The 18,879-nt window shown below is 34.5% G+C and overlaps 1 protein-coding gene across 4 annotated transcripts; it reads right to left on the bottom strand.

Moving 5' to 3' along the window:
- Positions 1 to 9,460: 9,460 nt before the first annotated feature.
- LOC105796701 (TNF receptor-associated factor homolog 1b) lies at positions 9,461 to 18,182 on the bottom strand. Of its 4 annotated transcripts, XM_012626487.2 has the most exons (13): positions 18,047 to 18,182; positions 17,282 to 17,489; positions 16,651 to 16,762; positions 16,326 to 16,414; positions 16,159 to 16,227; positions 15,955 to 16,084; positions 15,237 to 15,395; positions 14,518 to 14,866; positions 14,089 to 14,201; positions 12,215 to 12,362; positions 11,457 to 11,929; positions 11,169 to 11,373; positions 9,461 to 11,049 (listed from the first exon to the last, which is right to left on the bottom strand). In XM_012626487.2, the coding sequence occupies exons 2-13, from the start codon at positions 17,442 to 17,444 to the stop codon at positions 9,670 to 9,672; spliced, it is 3,390 nt and encodes a 1,129-aa protein (XP_012481941.1). In that variant the 5' UTR covers positions 17,445 to 17,489; positions 18,047 to 18,182; the 3' UTR covers positions 9,461 to 9,669. The 4 variants fall into 4 exon arrangements, with proteins under 4 accessions (XP_012481941.1, XP_012481943.1, XP_012481945.1 ...); XM_012626489.2 differs by lacking the exons at positions 16,651 to 16,762; positions 18,047 to 18,182 and having other exon boundaries at positions 16,159 to 16,231; positions 17,282 to 17,428; XM_012626491.2 differs by lacking the exons at positions 16,651 to 16,762; positions 18,047 to 18,182 and having other exon boundaries at positions 17,282 to 17,341.
- Positions 18,183 to 18,879: the final 697 nt, after the last annotated feature.

The raw sequence follows: 18,879 nt of genomic DNA, 5'->3' as shown, positions 1-18,879 counted from the left end.
GTAGCAGAACTGGTTGAAGACAACAGATCTTGCCTTCCTGCATTGACAGCGAAGCAGATCGAACACAAACCTTACCTCCCTCGTTTGCAGTGGAGCTAGTTGAAGATGACAGATTTTGCCTTCCTGCATTGATAGCGAAGCAGATCGAAGACACAAACCTTGCCTCTCTCGGTTGTAGCAGAGCTAGTTGAAGACAACAGATATTGTCTTCCTATACTGACGGCGAAGCAGATCGAAGAAACCAGTCTTGCCTTCCTGTACTAACAGCGGAGCAGGCTAAAGATAGTAGATCTTGCCTTCCTGTATTGACGGCGAAGCAGATCGAAGAAACTAGTCTTGCCTTCCTATACTGACAGCAGAGCAGACTGAAGATAGCAGATCTTGCATTCCTGCATTGACAGCGAAGCAGATCGAAGATGGCGGATTTTACCTCCCTGAGATTACAGTGGAGTACATTGAAGCCGGTAGTTCTATCTCCCTGGGCAGCAGTGGAATAGATTGAAGATTACTGATCTTATCTCCCTAAGCAGTAGTTGAGCAGATCGCATCAAGTCTTATCTCCCTAAGCAGTAGTGGAGCAGACAGAACCACAGACCTTATCTCCCTAAGCAGTAGTGGAGCAGATCACATCAAGTCTTAGCTCCCTGAAGTTGTAGTGGAGCAGACTAAAACCACAAATCTCATCCCCATGAAGTTGTAGCAGAGTAGATTGAAGTCGTATCTCTCTAAAGATACCTTGAAGTGGATCAAAGCAATAAGACGCAGTAGACTTGAATGAAGCTACTTGAAGAAGAAAGACACCAAGAAGTCAAGACTCGGCGAGATCGGGCAAAATTGGTCTTTCTTAGTCTTTGCTCTATTCTCGTTTCACGAGAATGAGCAAAGAGGGGCAGCTGTAAGAGCCCATTTTTGCCCGGGCCCATACCAACAAAATAACCCAAATAATAAAAATAAAAACAGTCCATTTTCAGCAAATTTAAAAAAAACTACAAGCCCAAACCCAATAGGTCCAAAAATCATAAACCCTAAGCCCACAAACTTAAAGATTTTAAGCAAACCCTAGTTGCCTCCCTTAAACCCTGGCGCCGCAAGCTTCTATCTGTGGCCTCCTCGTCTGCCACGCCCTCGCGCCCTCGTCTGCCAGCACCCCATCCACGCGCATCTGACACTGTTCTGTCACCTGCAAAAGACAACCAACAGAACAACAAATAGAAAAAACAAATAGAAAACGACAAATGAGGCAGAGATTAAACGTTTGTAATCGACTATAAAAGCCAAAATTTGACCTTTGTAATTCTCTGCTTCGATTTTAAAAAGGCACATCAGTTAATCAAAAATCAGAACAGAGATTTTGAAGGTTGAAAAATCTGATCTTTTTCTTTTTGCTTCTCTGTTCTTTTTGTTTTCTTTGTATTTTATTTGTCCATCTTTTTTACAAATAATTTTAACAATAAATATAGAAATAAAAGGGAAGAGAAGAAACTTACCTAGGGCCGCATGCAAGGTCCGTCGCCAGAATCGCCTTGGTCGGTGAAATCGAGGCCGAAGGGAGGCCGTGGGGGTTTCTCTTCTTTCGGCCTTCGAGCCCAGAGGCTTCGGCCTTCAAATGGCCTTTAAATCGGGTAAAAGACCCGACCTTTGCGTTGCTCCGATCACCGATGACGGTGAGGGGCACGGCGGCGCCTGCGATGGCCCTATCGGCCGGACTTGGAACCTGCTAGAGAGAGAGGGGCTGAGCCCTCTGTTTTTTTTTCTTTGAAAAATGAAGCAAATTCTCTTTTTTTCTTTCTTTTTTGGTATCTATATTAAGATAAAACGGCGCCGTTTGATGGGGAAGATCTGCGCATGCTTTGCCCTAATGGGTAATTTATGCATTTAGTCCCCCCATCTTGCGTTGAAGTGTAATCCAACCTTTCATTTATTTTCTAATTTGGGCCGCAAACTTTGCTTCTGCTTCAATTCGGTCCTTAGACCAGGCGCAGTTGCTGTTCCCTGAAATGGTGCCATTCAGATGGCATGGGAATATTTCCCTTTCGTCCCTGTAGCTATGCACGCGTTTAGTTCAGGCCCCGACTTTTTTTTATTTTTAAATTCTGTCATTTAATTTCGTTTTAATTTCAATTTGGTCCTAGGTCCATTTAATTTATTTGTTTATTATTATTTAAAACAAAAACAAAAACTCTTTTATTATTATTTGTTTTAAGTTTTTATTTATTTATTATTTATTGTAAACTATTATATATATATATATATATATATATATATATATATCTTTTAAATTTTCATACGTATGTATATATATTCTTTGAAACGGTTTGTACTTATTTTTCTATATAATATTCTTTACTTTAAAATGTTTTATACTTACTTATTCAAAACTCTTATTATGTATTGTTCTTATTAATCATTCATGTTAAGTTATTATTTACTTTAGATTGTTATATGTATATTATATTTTTTTATTCGTCTTTGACTGTGAATGCTAGTCTTTAAATAATGTATGTTGCATGCTTATTACCATTATCTGTACTATGAATTGTTATTCGTATTTTAATATTATTGTCATTTATCAACGTAACCATTTATTCATACATCAATTTAACATCACATCGATTTTTACCCAAATTAGTAAAAAATGAAAATTTTTGGAAATAAAGGCAATACTCGATACTTGGGATCTTCGAGGGGATTGGGCCCTAACATGCTAGGTTTTAATTTTTTCGTTGAATCTAAATAATCGAGAATCCTATTTAATCAAAAATAACATAAATAAAAAGCTCATTATCGGGAATTCAATACGTTGTGTCCTAACGCATTGGATATGACGCGTTGTTTTCTCGAGACGAGGATTTTTCAAAAATTAATAAAGGCAATATTCTGTATTTAGAAATTCAAGAAGTCGTGCCCTAACTTACTGGGTTTCGATTTTTCTCGTATTGAACCTAAATAACCGAATATCATTTTAAAATTGAAATAAATGAGGTTCAAACAAAAAATAAAGGCAAGCTTACTCTCGAAAATACGATGTGTTGTGTCCTAACTTACTGGATATGACATCTTGTTACTTCGAGATAAGAAGACATTTTTCCATTTTTGATTTATCCGATTAATTTTAAAATAACACACATAAAGTAGGGATCGTATTTTTAAATTCTTTTCGAGTTTTTAATTTTCAACACCAAGACATTAAGAAATCAACTAGGTACCAATTTTGGGCGTATCGAGGGTGCTAACCCTTCCTCATGCGTAACCGACTCCCTAACCTGTTTTTTTGGATTTCGTAGACCAAACTTGTTGTTTTAATAAAATCAAATTGTTTATCAGAAACAACCATTTTACGAGGTGACCCGATCACACTTCATCAAGAAAAGATTGGTGGCGACTCCCATTTTCGTTTTATTTTCAAAATCTAAGTCGACCCCGTTTTATCTAAAAAATGGTGTCAACACGTTCGATTATTTTGATTCGAGGAGAAAATCGTACCCCGTAAGTTAGGGGCACAATTTCTCGAATCCTCAAAATAAAGAATATAGCCTTAGTCTTTATTCTTTTATGCGCTTATGCTGAAAAACTGATGTATGTAGCAATTTTTTACAATGTACGATAATGGAGAAAATTACAGTAAAATAACATAAATAATAAAACAAAATGACAATAATATAATGAGTTCAAATGAAAAAAAATAAAAAATATTCAATTAATAATATTATCTAATAATAATAATGAAATAATATAAAAGTGCATGATAATAATAGAATTACGTTCATAAAATATTGGTTCTTTGAGCGAATTTTAACAAAATCAATATCAATTAACAACAATAATTACTTAATAATGTTAGTAATATCAATAATTAAAAGTAAGGATCAAAATAAAATAATCGAAAAATTAGACGTAAAAAATGAAAAAGTAAATATATGGACTTAATTAAATGAATAGACGATTAAATTAAAATTCAAACAAAATTTAAAGCACAAATTGCAAGAAAAAATAAAGGAAAGGGAAATAAAGGACTAAATTTAAAATATAACAAAACTAAAAGCCTAAATTATAAAGAAACAGAACTTAAAGGATTAAACTAAAATAAGATAGAAAACTTTAGGGGGTCAAATGGAAATTATCCCCATCATATTGACACGTGTCACTCCTCAAGGGGTTTACAGTGGGTCAGGGGACTAAATTGCATAGGAATTTAAATTATGGGGCAGAAATTAAAACAAATAAAATGGGTAGGACTAAATTAAAAATATGAAAAAAGTAGAAGGACCAAATTTGAAAATATCCCCTCCTTTCAAAAACATGCTGTTCCTAGGGAAAAACAGGTCAGTTTTTGGGTTGAGTTCAAAACGACATCATTTTGATATGTCTATATAAGTTAAAATTTTGAAAAAAATCATTTTAGCCTGTTTAAAAAAAAAGCTTTTTTCTCTTTTTTTCTCTGAAGTGGCTTCGAGTCCAGTCACGGGGTCTGCGAATCTCCGCCGTGGCCGCCGGTCACCGGCGACGAAGACTGCCCCCTCCGATGGCCGAAGATCACCAAAAATAAAATTCTCAAAATCTTTTTCCGCTTAGATCTCCGATCTAGAGTCGGAATCACCCAAAACTTAGCCAAAATCCAGAAAAGGAAAGAAACCTTTCGGTTTCTACTCTCTCAGACGAGGCCCTCCATGGACCCTAAGGGGTCCGAGGCTTCTCGAGTCAGAAGGGACCTCTGGCGACGACGCAAAACAAGTAAAGTTCTCTCTTTTTTTTTATTTTTGTTTCAAAAAAAGAAAAATCAAAATCAAAATAAAATAATAATAATAATAATAAATAAAATGTTACCTTTTTGAACTTTGTGGTATTTTTATTTCGATTCTTCTGATATTTTTGTTGTATTTCGATTTCGTTTTTTATTTCAATGTATTCGATCCCTCTTTTCCTGTTACAAAGATCGGTTTTTATAACCGAAATAATATTACAATATATGTTTTTCTTCAATTGCTTGTTTCTGCTTCTTTTCCTTTTTTGTGTTTCTTGCAGGGGCGGTGGAAGTCAACGAGGTTGCAACTGCCGCTTTGGTGCAAGGAGAAAGGTTTCGGGTGCCATGTCCACTGACATGTCGAGGAGTAGCGCAGCAGGGGGCTAGGGCAACTAGGGTTTCTGCTGAAAGATTAGGATTTTGGGACACTGGGCCCCTCCTTGTATTTGGGCTTGTCATAATTTTTTTGGGCTCTCGGGCCTTGTAAATGGACTTTTTTTTTGTTTCATTATTGGGCCTAGGCAAAATTGGGCTCTTACATGCTTAATTCGTTGAATCAATGCCGAATATGATACCCCAAATAGACATCTTGAATAGCACTAACCACCTCCAAGCAATCTGTCTAAATTAAAGCTTCAACATACCACTTTTCTTATAACAAGAGTAAACTATTCCAAATACTCCAAAGTTCAACATCAAAGATCGAACAAACACCTAAATTAAGATTAAACCCGACAATCCAATCTCTAACCTGATCTCGCACTACACCACCAGCGAATGCGTATCCTGTGCTCACATTCACTACCATCAATATGTAAGAAAACACAAATACCTGACAAAGATTGAACCTGAGCTCCAATGCACCTAATAAGCATCATAGTCGTATGTGTGTTCAAAAATTGTCGGGCCCAACATTGAGCATATCAAAAATTGGTTTCTAAATTTTAAAACGTTTTAATTAAGTTTTTAAAGTATTAATATTACAGCAATCAAATTTTTCGGTTAATTTAATCATCAATTTAAGTGTTAAATGTCAGTTACGATCTGACATTGAGCACACTAAAATAAACACACTAACCAAATTATAAACACTTATGTATTGACCTCATGAACTACTTTGATTAACATGTTAAAAAAGTATACAATGACAATAAATTTGAGGGTTATGTTTTTAACACATCAAATTTAGATTATCCCTGCAAGAGGTGTATACAAATTTTCAATTTGATCTATGTGTTTTGAAGATGTTCAACATCATATTTGAAGTGCCATTTAGCTAACAGTTAAATTGGTGAAAGGATTTGATTGAATATGATATCAAGTACTCGGTAAAATATTTTAAAATCTAGATTATAATTTGGGGATGTATGATGAGATTAACCCTAAACTGCATCCCACATATATCATCTCTTTCTTTGGGCTGCTGCTGACAAAAACCAAAGAAAATTTATCACATAAGAAACAACACGAGCTTCATATATTTTTTTAAACAATAGTTGCAAAGATAGACCAAAACCCAAACAAATAATAAAGAAGATTAATGCTTCAATGCTTCTGGTTTCCAAAAGGCTTAACAATGCTTTCAGTTCATGTATTTTTCCAACATTTGAAATTTAATTTTTTATTTCTTTTTCTCATGAGAAATTTTGTTTTCATATTTACCTGTCGAAAGATTTGGACTACGTGATTCATGGTTTTATATTAATTGGAAATTTTCAAAATAAAAAATTATTCTTTTGAATGGGTCATAAGAAAGGAAAGGGAGAGGTGGCTGCTTAGACTTAATACCTTGTCTCGGATAGGGACAAAATCAGGAAATTTTTTAAGTGGTGGAGATAAAATTATGAAATTTTGGAACTTAAAATTAAAAGTTGAGTTAAAATGGTTTTGATTTATATTTATTAATTTTTTGGAGGGGTTTAAAATGGAATTTTTTTTCCATTCCTTCACTAGCGAAAAGGATTAAATTGAATGGTTCAATTTTTGAAAGGAGCTAAAGAGAACTTTTTTTCCTATTTAACCAAAGGGGGCAAGGCAATTTGGAAGATGATGTCATGTAGTTGAAATAACTGAAGTTGAGATTATTTGATAAGTAAAGGATATTCAATGGAACTTATAGTCAAGGTTAAAAGTATATATTAATTAAAATATAGATTATGTTTAAAAGAAAAATTAAGTCTTGAACTCCATATGTTGGCCTGATGGTCAAGGTGTTCACCGTCCTAAATATGACTTGAGTTCAAGTCACGTTGCTGTTAGGGTTTTGTCCTCCTCTTATAACTCACCAAAATAATAATAATAATAAGTCTTGAAATTAATAACATTTGGTTTCTTTACAACATTTACGTCATTTTGTAGTTTTCACCCATTAATTTGATGAAGTATCGATATTTAAAATTTTATTATTTTACTTAATATTTTCGTTAAAAATAGTAATTCAATTCTTTAAAAGATTGATGGCCAAATTCGATTTGTTTTTAAGAAGTTTGTCCAAACCCCTTTTTTGGTTATCAACTTTTTATTTTAAAAAATAAAAATGAAGTTGCCACCAATTATTTCTATGAGCCGTGATCGGATCACCTCGTAATTTTAATAAAAGATTTGACTTATCAAAATGATTTTCAGTCTACAAAAATCCAAGAAATGTGTTTGGGAGTCGATTAAGCACGATGAAGGGTTAGCACCCTCATGACGCGCAAAATTGGTACCTAATTGATTACTTGATGTCTTAGTGTCGAGAATTAAGAATTTGAAGAGAATTTAAAACATGATCCCTTTTTGTATTAAGACATTACTTAACTAAATTAAATTTAATAGAAAAGGCCTTATTCTGAGAATAAGGATCATGCCCCATGAGTTAGGAAATGATGCATTTAGTTCTCGAAAACCAGGATAATCGTCGTTTGATCGTTACCTAAATCTTGTTTTTTGTTATTTTAAATAGGATATTCGGTTATTTCAGTTCTAGGAAAATGTCATACTCCGTAAGTTCGGAGCACGACTTCTTCAAATCCCAAAAATAATGAACATTGCCTCGGTTTTGAATATTTTATATGTATTAGGTAAAACGAGTATAACTTTTTAAAACCTCGGCCTCGCCACTTCATCGAACCCTCGTCAGAACCCTAGTAGGTTCTAAGGTATTCGGGTGCTGGAGATGGTCTCTGACGGCAGTAGAAGACGAATCGACAGGTAAAAGATTTTATTTTTATTTTTTATTTACTTCGAATCTAAAAATAAAACGAAGTAAATCACCTTTTTTAATGTTTGTATCTGATTTTTCTTTCTTTAAAAAAATCCCCCCTTACAATCTATTTATTTAGGCTTTTTATAGTCGATTGATTACATTATATTTTATTTTCATCTTTTTTTGATGTTTCTGCTACTGTTTGTTTCTTTCTCTTTGCAGGTGGCGGTGCGCGGTCAACGGTGGGACGGAGACCCTTGCCTTTGTCGTTTTGGTGCAAGGGCAACAGAGGAGCAGGCCTCGGGGAATGGGGGTCTTCGGGAGGAGCGCTTGCTGATGTGGCAAGGAGCGGCGCGACTGGGGCTAGGGTTTTTTTAAAATTTTTTGAAAACTTAAGGTTATGGGCTTAGGGTTAGTAGTTTGGGCCTTGGTTATTGGGTTGGGCTTGTAATTTATTTTTATTTGTTTGTAATTTGGGGCCGAGCAAAATTGGGCCGTTACAAAATTGAAGGACAAATTTAACTAAAAATTATATGAATCAAATTGAAAAAAATCTAAACATTAAAGGTTAATTTTGTCATTATGCCTTTAGAAAACCAAATAATTTTTTTGATAAGAAAGTATAATCAAATAAACTAAAGGGTTAATTCCATCAAAAGTTTTCAAATTATCTCCATAAAATGACCTCTAAACTTCAAACGTTTTAATTGAATTGTAAATATATAAAATTGTATTAATCAAGTCTTTCCGTCAACACAACCGTCAATTTAAGCATTAAATGTGAATTTTAATCTACTATTGTGCATATTTAAAAAAACATACACACATAGACCAAATTATAAACACTTGTGTGCCTACCACATTAACAACTTTAATATAATGTATTAAAAAACATACAACACCACTAATAAACCCATCAAATCCAAACTGTCTATACAACAAGCACATATGTAAATACATATTTGATCTGCACGTTTAAATATAATCAACATGAAATTTGAACAAACATTCATCTAAGCTAATAGGTTGATAAGGCTTAACTGGATACAATACATATACTTTGAGGACTTAATGAAACACTTTTAGAGACCAATTTAAAATCTAGATTATAGTTTGAGGATGTACTATAAAATTAACCCTAAACGAAAATTTATCCCATAAGAAACAACACAAGCTTCATATATATATATATATATATATATATATATATATATATATATATTACACTAACAAATGAAAGTAATCAATAGTTGCAAAGATAGATCACAACCCAGAAGATTAACTCTTCAATCTTCTGGTTTACTAATGCTTTCGGTTCATGTATTCTTTGATCAAATAAAAACTGTCAACTATGGCCATGGAAAATTCTCTCTTAAAAGAACATAAACCACTGAACTAAGCTCCGAATTCTAGGGTTCTTATTTTTACTTTTGTATGGACGAATCTGAGAAAATCTTATCTGGAAAAACACTGCATATAAAAACAGTCAAATCATTTTAACATTCAGTTGATGCTGAGTGGGAATGGGAAACTGAAACCATAAAATCTGAGCCAAAGCTTCATTTCTAATAAAAACTAGAAATGCTTGGTGCAAAGAGAGCAATAACACTCTTTATAATATGTTCTTTTACATTATGCGAAGATTACAAAATCACTCCAAATCTAAGACCCAACAAACACGTTATTACATCAAATAGGTAACAATCGAATTTGTGGGCGAACTCCGTATTGATTACCTTTTTCATTGTCCATTTGAAGGTCGGAATACTGTTGCATACCCGTTGACACCGCATGCCAGATTAGGATACTTGGCATTGTAGTACGGGTAACTGTCACCATTTGTGTTTCTCATCTGAAGTAAAGATAAATGGGATGAGGCCATCGGCCATTGAGTTTGAACCAGTCCATCGATTTGTCCGTTGGTGTAAGGTTGGAGGTTTGTTTGGGGAGTAAATTCCCTCGGTGTATCAATATGGTTGCCTGATGAGCTCTTAAAACTGTGCTGGAGCCCATCATCATGGTAGCTCCGTGCTTGTTCAAACCTGCATGAGCCACATGACGATCCCATCTCACCTGACATGCCCAAATTGGATGGAAAAGAAAAATGGCTGCTTAATAAATGTGACCCATTGCTAAGAACATGGAAGCCTCCGGTCCTACCTATGCTCCCAACGTTGTGTTCCTCATCAAGCAAGTCATTGATGATATCAAGATGTGGAAACTCGTCTGCCAAGACACATTGGCTCTGACGTCCAGATGTACAGGATGAAAACTCATTTGAAAAGTGTTCTCGGGATCCATTATACAGAGACTTATACAAGTTAAGATTTTGGATCTCACTAAGCGATGAAGAATGATCCAAGTGCATACTTCTAGTGCCATCCCTTTGAGATTTGTCCATCCACTGGGATGCATTCAGCATGATATTCCTATCTACCATGCCAAAAGGAAAGTCTGATTGAACAGAATTTGGCTCTATCCTATCGGAGCTCTGAGGTATATACACTGGTGTAGATACCAAGGGAGGTGTTTGCGAGTATACTGGCAATGGGTTGACCCCTGAGCTAGGGGAGTTAGGATGAGTAAAATCAGATGAACTAGAAGCAACATGATTACCCATTATGGCGTTTCTATAAGATTGAGGAACATAACTAGTAGCTGCGGATGAGTCGGGACCTAAATAGCCAGCTGTACTAGTTGTGTGAGCAATCAAAGGAGTTGCTTGAACCAAAGAAACAACAGGAGCAGTTGGCCTGGGACCAGGAACTAGAGGAGCACTGGATGGCCTAGACATCATAGGTTCTTGTGGGGTCGTAGCTTTTTCAGTAGGTTTCAAAGTTGCAGGCTTCTGAGTCTCGGACTTCAATAAACCATTCATTTGGAATGATGTGCTAGAAGGTGCAGGTAGATCACTCCGTTGTAGGCCATTTGATGATGTCTTCCTAACTGGTATAGAACCTACACTGCCAGTACTCCTGTATTCTGACCTGAACTGAGCAGTAGGTGGCGGACTTCTGGGAGGGCTTCTTGGAGAGGATGGTATAGCAGTCGTCTTCTCTTTAGGTCTTTCCAAATCAACTGGATCTTGAATGATTGGCTTCTTTTGCAGCAAAACTTCTTCCTATTACATTGACAAGATAAATATCAACCATGTAGTTGATAAAGCTAGAAAGTAGTACAATTGTAAAGTAACACAAAAGTTAAAAGCTTAATGAGAACATAAATATATAAATAGACCACCTTCCTAACAGCATCCCGCTCAACCCACTTTCTTTGATCTGATAATGAGGGAATGGTAGCCTCAGACACGGATTCGCCAGCCTTACTACTTTGAGAAACATCATTTCGGTCCCCAGCCTCTAATGCAGGACAAGAAGAAGGATTACCAAATTCTTTAATCAAAATATTGCCATCACTTGATGTTTTACTTTGATGATCCTTTCCCCTACAAATTTGAAGTGCCAGATGAGATAAATACCTTGTCTTATTATTTTTTAAGCATGGAAAGAAACCTATGCAACACTTTACCTGCTTGGTGATTTTTTGTTGTGGTTGTTTGAAAATGAGTTCCCTTTATAGGGGCTCATAACTGCTGATGATAATGAGTCTGTTAAACACATTGATGAACTATCTTCCATTATAGATGGGCTTTTCTTATCAGCTACTCCATTTTGCACACAAGATAGTCCAGTTATGCCACTGCTACTGGATCCTATGGGAGGATGAATTTCTAAAGTATCTGTATCACAATTAACAGGACTAGCCTCTTTGTCTACTGAGTCGTGCGGAAAAACTTCAATGGCACCATCAACTGAGTCGGAGACATCAGAAATATCACCTAGAACATCAGCCTTTTCACACACTGGTTGTTGCTCCACCATCATAGAAGCTTCCTTCCCATCCTCAGGCTGGCCTTCTTGGTGCTTTTCCTGAATTGCGACAATAGCCTTCTCTTCCCTCCCCTTATCTTTGCTTTTCCGATTATTCCGCTTTTGCTTAGCCTGCAGCATGAAACAGAGGAAAATGTGATGCATTCAGAGCAGGAAGAAAAACTTTACAAATTTATTGTCCACCCTAAGTAAAATGTACATATATATGTGCATATATACATACATTTACATGCTTGAAATTGCTTCCAAACGTAAATCAAAGGATTGTTCTGATAATCACCAGAAAAAAAATAGAATTCGAAAATTTTTGTTTGGCTCAGGTGGTCAAAGGAGAGTGTTCATTCTGATATCTACTTCAACCATAAAAAAAATGAAAAAGAGCAAAAGGATTTATACCTGTTTTTTCTTTGACTTTTTCTCCTTCTCTGATGCTCCTTGTTTAGCCTTCTGCTCACTTTCAGCCAGCAATGCAGCTTCTTCACGGATGAGTTCTTCTTGCCTTCTCAAAGCAATAGCCTCCTGATAGGCAGCTTCTATTTTATTGCTGTATGTAAGAAAAAAAATTTAGGGCATATACGGGTACAGATGAGGAAGTACCAAGTATCATCCATTAATATTCCTTGGAGATTGCAAAACAGAAATTCTAATCACTGAAAATTAAAAATACGAACTTTCCAATAAGCTGACAAAAAAAGGTAATAAAATCATGACCAACTACACCACCACCTAACTTTGTGCACATAAGCCATCAGAAAATAAAATAATGCCCTATTTCTAGAGAGAGCTATTCTAACCAGTAATTTTATGAGATAATATATTGCACTTTCCCGCTGAAAGAGAATATACAGTGGTACTAAAGCACTGACATCCTGGATAGTGTTTTCATGGTGACCAAACACATCATGCAGATATAGAGATGACCTGTGATAGAACGTAAAATCCCAAGTCCCAATGAAAAAGTTACAACATTGATTTCATAAGAGAACTGCCTAGTAAACTAAATTCTAAAGCAATAGCTGACAAATATATAATAAGGAACCATAATGATTTTTTGTAAGCATTAAGAAAATCCTAAGTAGAACATCAGTAACTGCTCAAACCAAATTTACAACAAGGTGATTCCTATTATGGGTTAATATATAAATTGTCCCCTGACTATTCCTCTTTCCAAGACTTGGTACCTATAGAAAAAATAAGTAGTGTAAGATTAGGTATTGAAACTATACTTCTATAAACCACATTAGTCCAACATTTATGGTTTAATGGAATGTCATTCTTTTACCAATAAAAACACGACACATGGTAACTTCTACAGATCAATACTTTAGAAATTTAAACCCTAAACCTTAAAATAAATAATAACCTTTTTTGGATTTAAAATATTTTATTTTCAAAAAGATGGAAAGAGAGAAGTGAGAGGGAGCCACAAGCAACTGACCAGCCCTTCTTCCACTCCACCCTTTCCTTTCTTCCTCGTTTCTCATTTTCCAGATTTCCCTTCTTTTGTACTTTCTCACCCTGCCACTGATCTAGCCAGCCCAAGGTAGCTCAACAGCCAGGTAATCCTTCCTTTCTCTTCCTCTTCTCTTCCTTCTCTTTCCAGATTATTTATTTCCTATTAAAATTCTATTTTATATTTTATTTTAAAGATTAGAAACAAATTGCTAATGTGGAATTAACTTTGACACTGGACAATATTGATCGATCAGTCCATGTCAGCATTTATGTAAGACAATGGGTAATTTAGCTGATGGAACACAGATTCAAGTACCTAATTGTAATTTTTCCTTTAGGTACCAAATCATGAAAAGGGGTATACTTCAAGGGCCAGTTTACATATTAACCCTTCTATAATTAAAAAACAATAATTTAAAATTTGCAATTCTATGAATAAGAAAATGTCTTGGAAAAAGTAGAAGGAAAAAGATCCATCGAAGTTATACAGCAGATCTTATCAAATATTTGCCCTCCTTTTGCTACTTTAAAACTGTCCAACGTCCACAGAAAAAAATTTTACTGTACATTCAAAAAACTTTCAAGCGCATAAAAAACATTTTTCTCTTTCTCATATGATTTCCACAAACCAAATGGAGCAACTTATTCAGCAGATAATAATACATAACACTCCCTAGAGTCCATTATTTGATAAGAGAAACAAAAAAAACTTTAAATCCATGTGCATGAATTACGTGTATATATATAGTGGGAAATCCTAGTAACAAGGACAGATGCCAGTATTAGTTGAATGCAAAGTCATAAAAATATGGTACCTGAAAATATGAGCTAGAACAAATATTTCCACTGTCCTGCGACCTAATTCCGTAAGACGCCTTTCATCACGTTCAATTGAATACTTGTTGAGATTCTCTCCAGAATTTCCGTCCTACATAAATGAAAAGACTGAATAAAACGCTATTTTCATACCCCCAAAAAGATCAAATTAATATGCAGGGAATGCTTTGTTTATTGATGTAAAAAACAAAAACTTTCATCTTCCCCAGAGAAGCACACGGGAACATCATTAGCCTATAGGGAAGAGAAAGCATCAATTCTCATTGAAACTAAGAAAGAAATCATGTGCGCGAATAGAAGTAAAATATTCCACTAAATATGTTTTCAATAATCTAAAACAGACTTAAAATGGAACCCATGTAATGTTCTTACTCATTATACCTTATCATCAATATTCAGAAGCTTACCTTTGTTCGGTTCTGAGGACCTTTCTCATCTTTTGGAGGTAGTGGTTCCAAAGTAGCTCGCTCTAGGAGAAGTAGCACATCATCCACTAACAAAAACATATCTTTTTCAATATGAACAATTGGAGCTGGCATTTCTTCAGCATCAAATACTTTTGACTTCACTTTCTTGATCTTGCTCTGGCCTTTTAGAGCCTTCAATCCACTATAAAGTGAATCCATTACCAATGTAGATGTCACTTCTTTCTCTGTAAAAAAGTGCTTCACAACTACTTTCAAAATCACATCTGTTTTCTCCTTGGACATTCCATGCCTGTTATTTTGGTCAATCCCCAACCAGAAGGCACGGAAGCTGCAACAGTTGCAAACAATTGGTTGGAGAAAACAGGCAACAAAAGGATATAAGGTGATGACAAGAAGCAAAATCACCAAATATATGCCATTAACACATGAAGAGCCCAAACAAAAATTCACTAAGTCAAATATTATCAGGGCCACCTTTGATAACGTATGAAGGAATTTGAAGCAAAACGAACAAAGATGAAAGTTTAAGCAGAAAACCGGGCAAGGGTAATAGAAAGAAACCAATTCATAAGAAAGCCCTGTAAAAGAAATGCACATTCAAACATACCTTTCAAAAACAGATGTGGCACAAAATTAAAACTCCTATCCAGTGTTGTACATGTGTAATGTGTCATTAAAGCACCGGGCAATGCATTTACCTTAACCACCTAGCTTTGTCCTCTATCAACCTCCCTAGCATTTGTCGTCTCTCATCCAAAAAACGGCGACAAATTTGCTCTACATTTGTCAAATATACTCTAACAAGTTCTCTTCTATACTGACAATCAAGACAACGGAAAGGGTGGTCTGCTTTCTCCCTACAAATCCAAAACAAAATATTAAATTTGCTTATCAAGATGAAAAAAAACCTAAATCAGGTGTACAAAATTAACACAATGCATCAACTTGACTGTAACATACCATAATGACATAATTCCAAAATAAAGAAACAACTCTATGCAAGGAACCTTCTCTAACCATAATAACATCATTACTAAGCCAACTTTATCGTAAAGAGCCAAAGATAGCTTCTTCTTTTTTGTTTCATAGATAATTGGTAGGACTTAGCTATACACCATAAAGGCTATCTATAACAGTATGAAAGGAATAGTCATGAAAGCATTGTATGAAGCACTACAGGCAGAAGTTTGCTTACCATAAATCTATGTTACTCAGACTTAGGTATGAGTGTCGGATACAAGTATGTGTCTAATACGGATATGTTTAATTTTTTTAAGTTTTCCATGCATTTGGAGGGCTCTTGGAGACTCATATCCCTATATCCATGTCCAAATATATGTCAAATACTAGTGCCTGATACAGGCATGTCAAGAAAAATGAAGAGTGGGAGCAATATAGTCATTAATTACTGATTACTTGATAACTTGAACTTGAGCTTTTATTATAAGTGTGTCAGATTCTATGAATCCATCATAAACTTTTGACAGCTCCATAAACTTTTTCCATCCCCAATCATGCTCTTTCTTCCAGAACCGATGTAAAGTATCTGCAATCCAACAACAAGTTACACATAGTTCACAATCTGTATTAGCACCATTAAAAAATTTTGAGCCAACAAACCTGAATATTTTGATTTCTTTGGATCTTTATTCACGACAGCTATCGTAAACTGAGCAAAATGACCCCAACCTGTCTTAGAATAGAAATGAAGACCCCTATAAGTACAACAACTAAATAGAAGATAAATGATGATAAACCCAATTTCTAGTTTACAGATAATATCAAACCTGGAAGAAGTTTGTCATGATTAGCAACACAGAGAAACAGCGAGAGATGGTTGCAAACATCACAGCCTTGTGGATAAATTAAAATGTACCTGTAAACCATGGTAAATGGATAAAAAAAAAATAGTGAATTTGCCATGCTAAAAAGACATGTTTCTTTCTACCAACAATATAAAGTTAAAAGATTTATCTATTTGTGTGCGCGAGAACATATAAACCACATAACATTCCAATATGATATAAAAGAATAAGAATTCTAGAATGACAACTATGGATTTGACCAAGCAAAATAGAAACATAACAACCAAAATTATTTGAAACCCCATACCACTTGTAGCTGCCAACTTCAAACGCATTACTGCGAAGTTCTCGTTTGTTAATTTGTGAAAAATTCTCTATCTTCCATGTATACTTTCCATATAATTCAGAAGGTTTCAGTCCTATAATAGAATTAAACTCACCTTTAGAAGTTTAGAAAACAAGAAACAGTTTATACTTAAATTGACAATACAAAAAACTAATGGCTAAAAATACTTCTTGAAGTAACTGCTAGCTCAGTTTAATCTGTGCTTTAAAAAACTCAAAATGTCTAGAGCAAGCATCATCCAAGTTAGTATATTCACCTCTCTTTTATAAAATTACGTACATGTTTCAACAAACCTAATCCACCAATTGAAATTATGATATTAAGTAATTTATAAACACTGGAGAATCCTCAGTCCGGTCCCTATATCTAGACAAAAGGATGCAATGGATTACCCAAAATTGAATGCAAGCCAATTTTTTAACCATGCAAGTCCAAGATTTTTAATCTCTAGGTTTATATATAAAGGTTACAAGTTTCGATGTAAGACATAGATAGACTTTATAACGGCAGAGAATAAACATACAACATACAAACTCATATTCAAAAGAATAAAGAGCATTGAACCGAACATGAAAGGGACTCAAAAGCATACCACCATCGTCGTCGTCATCAGAGTCCCAGAAAGGGGGTGAGGTTGAAGGTGTTCCATTTTCAACCTGCTCGGAAGACCGCCACTCTACCAAAGCTTCCCCTGATCTTGATACCCCCTCCACAGACCCTCCCACTCCAAACTCCTCAGTTGCAACCCCAGCCATTTTGGTACATTAAAACTGATTCGCACACTCCTTGAATGCCACTTGCTACACAATCCAAAACCGAGATAAGAAACCACTGAAAATTAGTAAGTCTTAAATCTCACTTTCAAATATAAAATCATTAGAAACACCATTTCCATATAGGCATCAAATGCCCCCTACCCATTTTTTTCACCAAAGCACACTAAAACCCAAAATTAAAACTACAATTATATCAAAATTCTTACGTCCGTTTACAATTAAAATCACCAAAATTACTGGAAAACCAACTGAAAGTTCTTCAAATTTCAAAAAAATTGTATATTTAAAAACAATGCCTAATTTAATTAGACAGAATCAACGACTGCAATCAATCAAATTAAAATACAAAATCAACAAAAAACTAATTAAAATCTTAATAAAATCAATAATCTTAGCTAAAAAAACGAACCAAACAGAATCTTATGAATCAACTCATACGACCCAAATTAATAAATTATCCAAATAAGACCCAATTAACCCCCTAAATAGAAATCAAAGATCAATGGATTGAAAACTCCACAAATAAAAGAAAATTCAAAATGACTCGGACGTCATGTAAAGATAGAATGGTGAAAACGAACCTAAAAATGGAAAAATCAATAGAGATGCTTATTTCGGTTCAAATAGAGGCTATGACAACTCTACTGAGAGAGAAAAAGAAAGCAGAAAAAAGAGCAAACAGCATGAAAGAGGGAAGACGTTTTTTTTTTTTTAATTTAAAGATGAATCAGGAAAAGAATTAAAGGTTTATTATATTAGAGTGGTTGAAGGGTCGAGTTAAGGCGGGTTGAGTTAGCTCCAATCAAAATTTTAGGTCCGTTTTTAAGTTTGGGCCTGATTCAGTCCAAAAAATGAGTTTAATATTTTATCTATATTCGGTCCAAATAAAAAGTTAAAACCCGAGCTCAGACATTTTTTATATTATTTATTATATAATTTTAAATATTTATAATATATCAAAAATACTAAAAAATAATAGTTATACAATATCTAAACAATAATAACAAATAGTAGCAACATAATAGTGAAAAATAACAAGAAAATAGCAACAAAAAAGAGTAAAAAAGCAGCAAGAAAAATAATAGTTTTTTTTTGCATATTCGGGTATGGTTAAATCCAGGCCAAATGAGGCCCGACCCATCTTTTAAATAGGCTTTATTTTTTTGCCCAAGCTCATTTTTCAGATCTATATTTTTACTCAAATCCTCTCACTTTTCGGATGAGCCTTAGCTCGGCCCGTGAACAGATATAGTTTATATATACTACATTGATTATATATTTCTACATAACCTATAATTAAAAAAATCATATAACTTTGTTTTCACTCTTTTTCCTTAAAAATGTGTTGGTTGTTTAAAAAAATCTTACTCCATCTATTACCTCTAAAAGTAAAGGTGATTTTAATTTTAGTTTT

This window comes from Gossypium raimondii, chromosome 3 (genome assembly GCF_025698545.1).
Source record: "Gossypium raimondii isolate GPD5lz chromosome 3, ASM2569854v1, whole genome shotgun sequence".
Taxonomy (NCBI): domain Eukaryota; kingdom Viridiplantae; phylum Streptophyta; class Magnoliopsida; order Malvales; family Malvaceae; genus Gossypium; species Gossypium raimondii.
The sequence above is the reverse complement of the archived record's forward strand: the minus strand, read 5'-3'. Positions and strand labels throughout refer to the sequence as shown.